Raw genomic sequence first — 14,159 nt, forward strand, 5'->3', positions numbered from 1 at the left:
CCAGTTCAGCTGGTTTTTGGCCCAGAGACCTGATGCATATTGGCATATTTCTATCTCTTTCTTGCTGTTGGGGTTTTCTTGACATAACACTGCTCCCCATCCTGCTTGGCTGGCATCGGTCATTATAATCTTTTTCCATTCTTCTCTTATAGGAGACAGAGGCTGGATATTCTTGACTCTGTCCTTTATTCTTCTGACTGCCTGAGTACAGTCTTCATTCCAGGGTATTGGTACCTTCTGGAGTCTTTGATTTAACAATTTTCTTTCTTGGGCACAATGTTTCAAGAATTTAGAAATGTAGTTTAAACTCCCAAGAAATCTCTGCAACTGATTTTTATCAGTTATTTCATCCGGGAAGTGATCTACAAAATTTAAACTTCTCTGGATGACACTATATGAACCAAACTGAATGTTATACCCCAGAAAATCTATCATGGTTTTGAAGAGTTTCATTTTTGATGCTGACAAAACAATTCCCATTTCTTTAACTCTTCTTAAGAAAATCTTCAGATGTTTAATGTGATCTGGAATGTTATCAGAATGGATTAGTAGATCATCAATATACTTCAGAAAATCATCCATACCTTCAAACGTTTCATCCATGATTCTCTGGAATGCAGAGGGTGCATTGATCAAGCCGAAAGGCATGATGTTCCATTCATAATGGCCCTCTGGTACCGAAAAAGTTGTCTTCCATTTATCAGCCTCTTTTATCCCAACCTGCCAAAAACCTGACTTGAGATCAAATTTTGAGAAAATCTTTGATTTGGATATTTGAGCCAAAATAGTAGATGGTTTCGGCAGAGGATAGGCATCATAATCAAGAATGCTATTTAGAGGCTTATAGTTGACAACTAGCCTGGGTTTGCCTCTAGCAATCTCAGAATGTTTGTTAACATAAAAAGCAAAGCATGCAATGGGGCTCTTGCTTTTCCTTATCAAACCTTTCTTTAGAAGATCTTTGATTTCTTCCTTGCACATCTTTAGCTGTTCTTGATTCATAGCTATCGCCTTAGATCTTCTAAGTTTTCCACTAAAATCTGCTTTTAGTGGAAGTTCAACTTCATGCTTGTGAATATGCCAGAATGCATTTGGATCATCTGAGCAACATTCTTTAAACTTAGCAGTGATATCTGCTATTTCCTTGGCATATTTCCCATTATCTAGGAGCTCTTCTGTTTTTAGAGATTCTTTCTTTAATTCCATTTTTGCCAATAGACCTTCCAATCTTTCTATTCTCTTTAGTCTATTAGGTGAATTTGAATTTATAAATGGAAAAAATATCTCTTTATTATTCAAGCTGACAAAATATCCATACCTCTGAGTAGCAGTGTCAAGCTTGGCTCCATGCTTGTCAAAATTTTGGAAAAAAGGAGTTCCAAGATACATAGCACAATCCATTCCTGGAACTATTGGACATACAAGTCGTACTCCAATGTCTTCAGTCAGAAATACATCTATTTCTGCTTCTGTTTTTGTAATAATGTCTCCACTGGCTGTGGTGACTCTAGGACAAGCAGTTGGTCTCCTCAAATGTGCACTGACCACTGTGTCGCTTACAATATTCAATCTGGAACCAGTATCCATCAGCACTTTCCAATCTTCATACTGGTTTCCAATTTTTACTTTCATCTTAATGCAATACATAACATCTCTGTTCACAATATTGCATCTTAATTCTTTCCTATCAGATTCTTCTTCTTCTTCATGCATGTCTTGCGTTATTGGACTTTGATGGAGTGTCCAATTTTCTATCTTACCTGATAGAGGAGGATTCTTTGATGTCGAGGCTTCTTGAGAATTCATCAACCTGACAGACAGATCTCTGTGATTTTCTATACATAACCTCTTGTTTTCTTTCACTATTTTTCTCAATTCTTTTATAGCCTGATGTATACTCGGGAGTGTTTGTGGCAGATCTTCTCCAAAGTATTCATTTTTAAACTGTCTGGTCAAGGCTTCAACTGAGAATAATGATGCAGGAGGAACATACCCTTTATGTGGCAAGTTCTTTGAACCCGAGGGTACTTGCTTAAGATGATCCATCAATAATGATTTGTACATTTCTTTTAGCTGAGGATCTGTTGCTGCCATCATTTGTGTGAAAAGATTTCTACTGGTTTCTTCATGATCTGTTTTCATCATCCTGACAGTATTGCAATTACATACATCTGGATCACTGCAACTGCAATCTTTGCATTCTAAGCAATGTGGATCTCTGCATATTTCTTCGTCAGATGATGAGGAATAATCAGAGTACAAAAGATTTAAATTATCTTCTGATTCAGACTCAGAAGATATCATTTCATCACAACTGCTCGGAAGATCAAAGAAGTTGATCTTTCCTTTCTTGTTTCTATATGTTATCTTCTTCTTTGAAGATTCTTTTTTCTTCTCAGGACATCTATTTGTTGTATGCCCTTTCTTGTTGCAGTTGTAGCAGATTATTTCTTTTTCTTTTGAAAACATTTCAGTATGTTTGTACGGTTTCTTTTTGAAATGTCTCTTGGATGTGCTTTTGGAAGGCTGGAAATTCTTCTTTGTATGCTTGTGCCTTCTTCTTCGCCCCTCAGAATTGCCAGCTTTTCCAAGGTGCCATTGTTTGCAAAGTTGCTGGTAGCCATGTGGCTTCTTTGGGTTAGTTGCAGCACGGGCAATTTTCATCTGAGAGCAAAGCTCAACAATAACAGCTTTGACTGCTTGCCTGATGACTCCAAATTTATAATCTCCAACTTTTCCTGGAAGTTTATTTACTATTGCTGATGAAACCCATTGAGGAAGAGAAGCAACAAAAATCTCTTTCCATTTAGGTTCAAGAATCAAATCTGGAGATAGAGTATGCAACCTGTGGAGAAACTCATTAAAATATTCATCAAAATGTTGCATGTTATGCAACTTCATGGCTAGCAGTGTAATTGTAGTAATTTCATTGGTTATTTGAGGAAATCCAATGAAATTTACTGTAATACCATAGAGCAGGCGTCCTATCATGTTATTCACAGGAAGATGGGTAACAGGATCCATGTAGGTGGTTCCATCTTCATTTAGCATTACCGATTGTTCCCAAGAAGGAAGAAGGTTTGGCTCTTTTAAAGTTTCTGCTTTTAACCAAGAGTCACGAGTGCCTTCAAACCCACCAATTATCCTTCGAGAGGCATTCACATGACCAATGTCGTCAGCAAGATACACCCTGTAACAGACTAGCATTGAATGCAAAACTGACATGACTTCTGCTTCAGTGCAATTGTCAATATTCCACGACGTGTGATATTTGATGAAAGTATAGCATTCAAGAAATCAAAGGATATCCCGATGGACTCTAATGATGAAGAACTTCCTATATTTGAAGAGGAAGGTACAAGGGAGGAAGAAGAACCAAATTATGAAGATGAAGGTCCCTGTTAACCAATGCAACCGATGGTCATCCCCGAAAGTAGAAAGAGACTTAACTGGTTGAAGTCTACTCTACTAGATGCAGAAGGACACGGAGCAGCCAAGGGCAAATTCAAAGAAAGTAAGAAACCCAAAAGATATTTTGGATATGCAGCATACATGACGAAGTTGATAGAAGCAAAGCCATCCACCTTTAAAGAGGTTGTCAAACATCAAGAATGGAAGGATGCCATGAATGAAGAGTATCAATCGATAATGAAAAATGAAGTTTGGGAGACCGTACCTAGGCCTGAAGACAAATCCGTGGTAACTTCCAAATGGCTCTACAAGATTAAACATGCGGCAGATGGAAGTATTGATAAGTATAAGGCAAGATTTGTGGCTAGGGGCTTCTCTCAACAAGAAGGCATCGATTATGAAGAGACATTTGCTCCTACAGCAAGGTATACAACTATACGTTCACTGGTCTCTTTGGCAACATCGATGGGATGGAACATTCATCAAATGGATGTCAAGACTGCATTCCTGAATGGCACGATTGATGAAGAAGTCTATATAGAGAAACCCTTGGGATTTGAAGTCAAAGATAGAGAGGCTTATGTTTGCAGGTTGAAAAAGACATTATATGGCCTTAAGCAAGCACCAAGGGCATGGTATGCAAGGATGGATACATACCTACAAAGATTGGGCTTCACAAAGAGTTATGTTGATCCAAATCTCTATATCAAGATTGTGAAGAATGAGCCTGTAATCATGCTTCTATATGTGGATGATCTTCTCTTGACAGGTGTCGAAGGTAGAATCCAAGAGTACAAGAAGCAACTAGCAGCGAAATTTGACATGAAGGTTCTAGGCCTGGAAGTTTGGCAAGGACTTGATGAGATTTATCTAGGTCAAGGAAAGTATGTGATCGAGATATTGAAGAGGTTTGACATGATGGATTTCAAACCTATGACAACCGCCATGATCACAAACTTGAAAAAGGCTAAGGAATTTTGAATCGAGCCCAGTGGATCCAACCAGGTATAGACAATTGATTGGCTCATTGATGCACTTGGTGAATACTTGACCAAACATATGTTTTGCAGTGAATGTTCTTAGTAAATATCAAGTTGAGCCAAAGCATGATCATTGGATAGATACTGAGAAATCTGCAAGGAACAATCCACTACTTCCTGAAGTATGATAGGAGGAATGATGTCCACTTTATTGGATATACAGATTCCGACTGGGGAGGTAATGAGCAGGATGGAAGAAGCACTACAAGAGGATGTTTTAGTATAGGATCCTCCATGGTCTCATGGATGAGCAGAAAGCAAGAATCGGTTGCTTTAAGTAGTGTTGAGGCTGAATATATCAATGTTGTGAAAAGCGCGATCGGGATTAAATCGGCACGGGGAACGAATCGGAAAAAATCGGAAAAATCGGGAAAAAATCGTTTGGTACAAAAATATTCATTTTTTTTCAATTTTTTTAATATCTAAACCATCTACAACATAAAATAAATACATTGACACATAAATATGATAAAAAAACTAATATATAAGATGTTTAATATCATTTCTAGCGCTAAAATCACACATAACATTGAATCATGTCCTGAATAGTAAGTCCCAACTCAGCCTCAAAATATCAACAAAAAATATGATAATGTATCTCATTATGTCATAATGTCATATACAATAAAATGAAAGTCTAATCCTATTGATTTCTTCTGCCCCTCTTGCGAGAAAATGCCACAGCTTTCCCTTTCCCTCTAGATGTAGATGCTGGTGCCCGTGCAGGTGGAAATGGCAGTGGAGTCTGATGTAAACTAGACGTTGAAGAACCAGAAGTAGGAGCTATAGGAGGTAGACCACGTCCTCTACTGGTGGCAGGGGTAGCCCGGGCAGGTGGTGTCACCTGGAAACATTACAATCTCCCAATCCTGAAATCCTGAAAAACTGATAAGTCTGTTGGATTTTAAATGAAATCTAAAATTCTACTTTCTCCATATGAAATCCAATGAGGCTGGAACCACTCTCAAACATCCTGAGTCATTTCATGGTAATGTTAAAAATTTAAGTAAAAGGATGAAAATGAAGATTAAGGAGAATGTCACTTTTACTTTAAGAATTTAACATTACCATGAATAGCATATCCATACTAGGGCCTAGACTTGATCATTAAGCTACCCCACTCAAAAATTATTTGTTTCTTTCAAAAAACATTGCATGAAAAAACCCAAAAAAAGTTATAAAACTATGTTGTCCTGAGCCCCCATGATTTTTTCGTTAAAAATCGCGCTTTTTTCGAAAAAATCGCGATTTTTTGAAAAAAGCGCGATTTTTTCAGTAAAAATCAACAAAAAAAAGTAGGCGATTTTTTCGTATAAAAATCGCGATTTGATCGGCAAGCTGAAAAAATCGCGATTTTTTCATTAAATCGCGATTTAATCGCGCTTTTCACAACACTGGAATATATAGCAGCTTGTGAAGTAAGCAGAGAAGTTGTCTGGTTGAGGAAGTTGCTATCCGACTTGTTTGAAGGACCAATGGACCCTACTATGATACATTGTGACAACACCAGTTGTATAAGGTTGTCTGAAGACCTAGTGTTTCATGGAAAGACAAAGCATATAAACAACAATTATCACTACATTCGAAAGTTGGTACAAGATAGTGTGTTGTAGCTATGGTATATCTCCACTAGTGAACAAGTAGCTGACATCTTGACAAAATCTCTTCCTAATAAGAAGCTTGTGTATTTGAGAGACAAGCTTGGATTAGTTGATATATCCTCCCTAATTGAGAGGGAGAGATAGACACATCATTCTTGTCTTCACTTGGGAAGAAATAATGGAGGATTGGGTAAGCAACTGGCATCCGATACTCTTTGAGGATGAGGTAGGGCATCTAAGATAAGAGTAGTCGTAGAGGACTAATATTCTTTGAGGACTAGGATTCCAAGATAAGAATAGTCCTGGAAGGTCATACCCTGTGAACGCACGAGTGGGGTATGTACCTTGAGACACAATGATGAAGATGTCTATAAATCATTAGTCTCGCCAGCATTGTGCTCTGATCTAGTGGAGAGATAGAGTTAGAGTTGTTAGTCAAGGCCTTGTTATGTGGTAAAGTTGGTTGTTATGATGCTGAACATATGGGTTATCAATCTGACTCTTCTTATGAGATCTCTTCAAATTAAGAATTTCCATGTACCATTTATGAATACCTCCCTAGTTAAGAGGGAGTGTTGAAAAATGTGTAACTAGGTTCAATCTTCATAAATATGAAATGTACTTTTGATTCTTGTATATTGTAAAATGAAAGAATTATTATTATTATTATTATTTTTGGAGCATGGGTTTCATGCTCAAGGTCTTTTATTTTAGAGGTCAAGCACCCATTGAGTGCTTCTAGGGTTTGTCCTAGGTCAAGAAGTCAAAAGAGTCATTGTCATATGTTGAAGACCCCATCGGGCACATTGTAACTTGTAAAAAGAATTATTTTTGTATTTAAAAGTGTCAGAATACCCTCCAAGACCAAGTCAGCCTGCCAGCTAAGAAGTTGACCTATTTTGAGGAGCCTCGTCCACCTTAGAAGCCTATATAAAGGAAGGAACTCGACCTCCCTTGGACACACATTCACTTCTCATCATCTAAGCGAAGGAGAAGAGCAAGAAGGCTAGTGAAGAAGGAGAAGGACGAAGGAAGAATTTTTTGGGCTAATTCTCTCTCACACGTGCGAAGAAGAAGAGCTAGGGTTTGCTGCTTCAAGGTCGAAATTCTCAAGTTGTTGAAGAAGATTGAAGTTGCTAGAAGAAGATCCTATTAGGTCACCTTCTAGCCCTATACAAGGAAGCAAGCCAAGCGAAGTTGTCGAGAGGCCTTGGAAGGCTAAATTTCGCTCACACATATGGATGCAGTTGATGTTGCAGGGGACCGAAAATTTCAGACCTGCAATAGATGCCGAATTTCTGTAGTTGCGGGTCAAATTTGTGTTGTTGGAAGAGATTTAACTGGATTTGAATTCGGCAATTGAAGAATCTATAAGAAGAGAAGAGATTTACGAGTTTTCCTCTCAGGTGGAAAGGTTTTGGCCCTGGTTTGCAGCCTATATCCTATGTTCATGTGTACTATTGTTCTTCTTGTTTGGGTAGTTGTTTGATGATAAGAACAAACATAATAATAAGAGAAGAAGCTAATAAATAAGAAAAGGTAAAAAGATATCACAAGCAATTATCAAGTAAAGAGAAATTATCCTAACTATTGCCCTTTAGATTTCTCAACACTGGGTCCTCTTTTTTCCCTATTATTTTATTGGTGGGGCCCATTTTCCACTAGGAGTCTTTTTGCTGCCATTTTAAATAAAATAATAATTTGTCTCCTTTATCAATCAAATATAATTTGCCGCCATTCCATTAGGATAACAATTTCTGCCTTCTCTCACAAAATAATATTTTCCCCTTTTTAATATTATCAAAAGTTAGTAAAACTCTCTACTGATTTTTGCATGCACAAAATTGGAACATCACATAAACAATCTGCAATCTGCAATTCAAAAACTTTTATAGGAAAATCTTCCTTCCTTCATTTCTTTCCCCTCAATGATTGACTCCATTTTGCCTTAATATTAAAGTTCTTCAACGACTTCTTTGCCAAAAAAGACTCAAAGTAACCCCTTTGTATGAGCTTAAGAATATAATAATGTACTTTTCTGTCTGATTTTTTTAATAGTTTATTACTTTTAATAAAAAGTATCTTAATATTTTACTCACAAATTTCAAAAAAAATTATTAAATGCTTCTTAATTGGCTTTTATATTTTTTTTGGAACTTGGGAGTTAAATAATCCAAAAAACTTGGAATATAGTAGAAAAAACCATTTATAGGAGTAATAATGTATTTATAAACTGTATGAACGAATTTTGATATGGTGAAGATTACAAATGAGGACACTGTATATATACCTAGGCTGGTCTGCCTTTTCATAAAAAGTCACCCTTTGGGACATGCCCGTTCATAAAAAGTCACCCTCTGAGACATGCCCTTTCCTTAATACTAATTATTTATTATTTACATTATTTTATGCTATTTATGTTCATAAGAAGATTCCTCAGATTCATCAATCTACACGACAAGCTACTTTAACATATTACATGAATGCTTTTCAAGGTTCCTTTAGTTTTTTCTTAAACCAGTTTAAACACAACAATATAACAAAAGCTAAAGCTAATGCAAAGAGTATAGATAAGAGTTGGACACTGTCTAGAAACCAGACATTCTGACTCAAATCAAATCCAAACTGGAGCCCAAACCCAAACCTTCCACTTCATCAGATCCACCAGACCATGCTAAACAGTTTTAAAAATTGCAAGTAATTATAAAGTCAATCGACAATGCAGAATAGGATTATAAGGATAGAAACAAATCAACATCAACAGCCACAGACGAACAGGTTCCAACCTAGAGGTCAGCACTATTACTGTTCTTTGTTAATGAATCCCTAATCGACGGACCCACTCAGCGATATACTCCGCAGATGAATCTCCCCTGTTTGCTATTGTTTTCTGTTTTTTATCCCGTTGATAAGTTGATGAAAAAATACAGCCACAAGGCATGGAATAGTTGAAGTGGCAAAAGGAAAACTAGTGGTCAAAGCCTTCAACTAGAGAAATTCTGAAAAATGTACATGGCTAAAGGATGAAAACAGCAGAAGTGTGCTGGAAGGAGCTTTGACCCAATGTAATGAACAATTAGTTCAAATATGAAAAAATATCAACATGGGAATGAAAAATAGTTGAAATACATAAAGGATATTACTTATATATAAATGATAAATGAACAAGTGGGATGATATATACAACGAGCCTTGTGACGGTATACTTATATGCATTGACTCGTCACAAATGTTAAGGGTTGTATCCCATAGCTTATTATTATTATTATTAAATTATATTCATTACACACTCCAAACAACAGAAGCAAGATCCATAGATGAAACTTGAAATGGCTAACAAAGGTGACTGAGTTGGATTGAAGACCCCCAAAAATGAAAAATCTAAACCTTAGGCATGACTATAATGAAACATGCATAGAAATGTATTCATTCAAATCAAAAAATCAAACTCAGTCAAACAATGGAAAAAAGTTAGGCAAGGGAAAGCTTTGGCAACAAACCACTTGGACACAAAGACATAGCGCTCTCAAAACTCCAACAAACTGAGTGCCTGGAATCTTCTAGCGAGGTAAATCTATTTACCAACTTGCAAAACAATGGTAAAACTAGTTGTCAACTAAGAAAGAAAGGCAGCTATAGTTTTTCAATTACTGATATGCATAAAATTTGCAGAGAATTGAGATAGACCAATTGTAACTTATAACAAAGGCCCACATGTAGCGATTAAACTTACAAGGTATGTATGGACTACGAAGTGCAGCCTCGAGCATAGCTTTGAAATCGAGAGCAGCTGAAACCGCAGGCTCCATTCCAACCTGTGGAATCACCACTGACAAAATATTAATAAGTGCAAGACTGAAATACCAAAATTCCCTTCTCCCTGTCCATCATCAACTGTATGGAAAAGGTTAATATAAATGAAAAGAAGGCAGATAAACAAAATTCCATAATACTAAAGAAAGAAAAGATTAATAAACAAACTGACATAATGCTAATTCAAAAAAAAAATACAGACATGCATTTATAACCATTTATTACCTTTTATAAATAACAAAAGGCATCATAGATAGAGCTTTTCAAGTTTAACATAATTGTGGCCATGACGCCTTGATTCACTATTGAGATTGACAAAGTGCTGAGCCTTTCACCAGGGTTCCACCCTCGGTGTGGTCTCCCTAGCTTTGGGGTTTAAGCTGGAGGGAAAAACCTCTTCTGATTAGCCATGCCTAAAAACACAGGTAATCAGCAAGGTTAAAAAACCTCCTAGGATGGAATTCGTCATCAAATTCTACGCTTACCTAGGTTGTTAGATAGACTCAAGGTTTTACTAAGATCATTTACAATATATAGCTTGCAGAATGGGATGACCATGACACACAGACTGCTGATATGTAATCCAATCCTTGTTGAAAAGTTGTACTTCCGCTTCCCTGGAACTTTGACGATTTGAGTGCAACAAGCCACATTAGACCTAGCTCCGGTCCGTTCGCTTCTTCAGTAGTGATGGTTAAGAAGAAGGATGGCACATTGCAGATGTGCATATTTTAGCGGGCTCTCAATAAAAGGACAATCAAGAACTGGTATCCTATTCCCAGGGTCGATGAGTTGATGGATGAATTGAAAGGGGCCAAATATTTTTCGAAGATTAATCTTCATTCTAGCTATCATCAGATTTGGGTTCGGGAGCAAGATATCCCCAAAGATAGCTTTCAGGTGTCACTATGGCCACTACAAGTTTTTGGTTATGCCATTTGGGCTGACCAACTCTCCCACGACTTTGTAATCTTGTATGAACCATGTGTTCAATAAGCAGTTGCGGAAGCATTTGTTGGTCTTCTTCAATGACATATTGGCCTACAGCGAGATGTGGGAAGACCATTTGAGGCACATTGATGAGGTGTTGGGAATTCCGAAGGAGAAGTAATTATATGCGAAGGAGTCCAAGTGTGAATTTGGCATGACGGAGATGTTCTACCTAGGGCATGTAATTCAACATGATAGGGTTCAGGTACACCATGAGAAAATTTGGGCAATTATTGAATGGCCCACCCCAAAGAATGTTACAGAACTAAAGAGCTTCCTTGATGTTTGCACTTACTACAAGAAGTTTGTTAAGGGGTTCTCACAATTAACAACTCCTCTTACAGACCTCACCAAGAAGGGAGCCTTCAGCTGGTCAGAAAAAGCACAGGAGATGTTTGAGAGGATGAAGGAGGTGATGAGCAAGGTGATGAGTACGTGCCCTGTGTTAGCATTACCATATTTCACCCAATCATTTGTGTTGGAATGTGACGCTTCAAGGACAAAGATAGGAGCAATTCTCATGCAGAATTAGCACACCATAGCATTCGAAAGAGATTATGAGCTGCAATAAAAATATACGAGAACCGTCTAAGGTTCCTCATGGAGCAAAAAGAACTGAGTGAGAGGCAACAAAAGTGAATAAGTTGCAGGCCTATGACTTTGAGATAGAGTACGTCAAGGGCAAGAACAACATAGTGGTTAATGCTCTTTCGAGGATGCCACCCACTTTCTCACTCATAGAGATGACAGAAGATTGGAAGTCATTGTTGCTGGTGGAGTATTCGAAGAATAAATTTGCTTGTGAGATTTTGGAGGGGTTGATCCGTGATGACAGGTATCGGGTTATGAATGACATTATTTACTGTAAGTACCAAATCTAGTGCCGAAATAAAATCTCAAAGAGAGAATTATGCAGGCAACTCACAGCTCACCCTTAGCAGGACATCCGGATATATAAAGACCTACAAGAAGATTAGGGAGAGGTTCACCTAGAAAGGCCTTAAGGTGGATATGTTGAGATTCATGAGGGAGTGCAACACTTGCCAGCAAAACAAGACAGAGCACACTCATCCAACGGGTCTATTGCAACCCCTCCCCATACCAGAGCAAAAGTGGGAGAGCGTTTCCATGGACTTTATCACTGGCTTACCTCCACTGCAGGGAAAAGATTACATATATGTGGTGGCAGGTCGACTTACAAAATTTGCTCATTTCTTTGCCATACATCAAAATATTATGCTTCGCAGGTGGTCGAGTTGCTTTTCAAGGAGGTCTTCAGATTGCATGGATTATTGAAGATCGGTGATAGAGAGAGCAAGTTCATGGGAGGCCTCTGGCAGGAGCTTTTCAGACTTGTGGGGACTGAGCTAATTCCGAGCACTAGCGACCACCCACAGACTGATGGGCAAGCCAAGATAGTCAACAAGTGGTTGGAAGGCTATCTCTGGAATTATGTAACAGGCCAACAAAAGGTATGGGTAAAGTGGTTCCACTTGGGGAAGCATTGCTACAATACCACATTCCACATGTCCATTAGCATGACACCCTTTAGAACATTATATGGGTATAATGCCCCAACATTCGCGGACGGGATATTTGGGGATAAATGGGCACCTCTAGCCAGGGAATGGATTCAGGAGAGCTAGGATATTTTAAAGTCCTCAAGGACAATTTACACATGGCTCAGAATTAGCAAAAATTGTATGCAAACAGGAATAGAGTGGAGCGCAGCATTGAAGTGGGAGATATGTTGTACCTCTGTCTACAGTGCTACAAACAATCATCACTGAAAACAAAAAGGGTGGAAAAGCTAAAACCCAGGTTCTATGGACCATTCAGAATTTTGAGACGCGTAGGAGAAGTGGCCCATGAACTCGAGCTTCCTGAAGGATGTAAAATTCATAACACATTTCATGTCTCATGCCTTGAAAAGGCCCTGGGGCACCATGTTGTTACTTCCACAGAACTCCCACCGATGGACGAGGAAGGAGAGTTGATCTTGGTCCCAGAAAAAATCCTAGAAACAAGGGAGAGGAAGTTGCCGAATAGGACAATCAAGGAGTGCCTGGTAAAGTGGAAAGATTTGCCTATGGAAAATGCCACCTAGGAAGGTGAAAATGTGCTCAAACATCCTGGGTTGAAATTGCTTGAGGACAAGCAATCTTGGGCGAGGAGGACTGTAATGTCCCCGACCATTTAGGAAGAGCATGATGGAGTCCGCTAGCCTAATATGGTTCCCATAGACTAAAGCGGAAAATATTTAATAAGTAAGACTTAATTTGCCTAAGGAAACATTATAAAAGCCTAAAAGGGAAAAAGGGGGACATTTCCTAGGCAAGTGAAAAGTCACTTTAACTTTATAAAGTGAAATACTACAAAGTGACTTTATAAAAATTAAATTGGTAAAGTGGTGGCAAAAATGGCCACAAGTTTATAAAAAAAGGAAAATGAGGAGACTCTCCTCATTCGTGCATTTGAGTTTCTGGAAAAAGAAGTTCTTGGAGAGTTTTCTTGAGGAGAAGCTTATGGTTCGGAAACCCTAGCCGCCATCGTTGGTTTCAGTGCTGAAACGAGACACTCTAGACAGTCCGAGGAGTGAAATCACACAGATTTCACCATCGTGCTTCAACAGAGAACAATTTACAAGAAATATTGAACAATGAGGTACCCATGTTTCAGTTGATTTTAGGAGCTTATTTGGTGTTTCCTATATCATTTTGGCAGGTTGAAGAACTCCATGAAAGTATGAGCACACAAGCACAAATCTGAGCTTTGGAAATTGATTTTTATAGCCAAACCAAAGGTCGAGTTTGTTTCTTTAAGGCTGCTCCCAGTGTGAAGAATATCTGAAGGTGTTGGTGGTTCGATTTACTCTTTGGAGGGGCAGTTAAAATACCAAGTCAAGGCTAAGAGTATATTTCACTTCTGGCCAAGTTTTCCTTCTTCCTAGCCTACATATCATTTGATGGCTTGGGCGTATGGATTGTAGGGGTGAAGCATTGTTACAGGCAGGTCGTATTATATGTGTGGGCATGAAACTGATTCTCAAGTGGTCGTATTCTATTCCTGTGCATGACCACGAGTTTTAGCAGTCATACTGAGGGGGTCGAAGGCCATTCCTCCACCTTCCATTGCTGCTGAAGCTTCGCTAAGGAGACTGCATATTCTCTCAAGGACAAATTTGATGTGGTTCATTATATAATTCATAACAATTAAATAAATAAAATAAATATTAATATTAAATAATTAAATATTGGTTAGGTTAAATAAATCATTAATTAAGTGAACAGGCATGTCTAAAAGA

At 38.1% G+C, this 14,159-nt stretch overlaps 1 protein-coding gene across 1 annotated transcript in view; it reads right to left on the reverse strand.

The window, feature by feature from the left end:
• Positions 1-14,159, reverse strand: part of LOC149211836 (uncharacterized) — a 145,631-nt gene that overhangs the window by 55,348 nt on the left and 76,124 nt on the right. Inside the window, exon 6 of the mRNA XM_089388487.1 lies at positions 9,786-9,867. Within this exon, the coding sequence (XP_089244613.1) occupies positions 9,786-9,867 (82 nt within the window). The remainder of the gene's footprint in view (positions 1-9,785; positions 9,868-14,159) is intronic.

This window comes from Pinus tabuliformis, chromosome 1_1, assembly GCF_031772625.1.
Source record: "Pinus tabuliformis cultivar Carrire ecotype Pingquan chromosome 1_1, CPIR1, whole genome shotgun sequence".
Lineage (NCBI taxonomy): Eukaryota > Viridiplantae > Streptophyta > Pinopsida > Pinales > Pinaceae > Pinus > Pinus tabuliformis.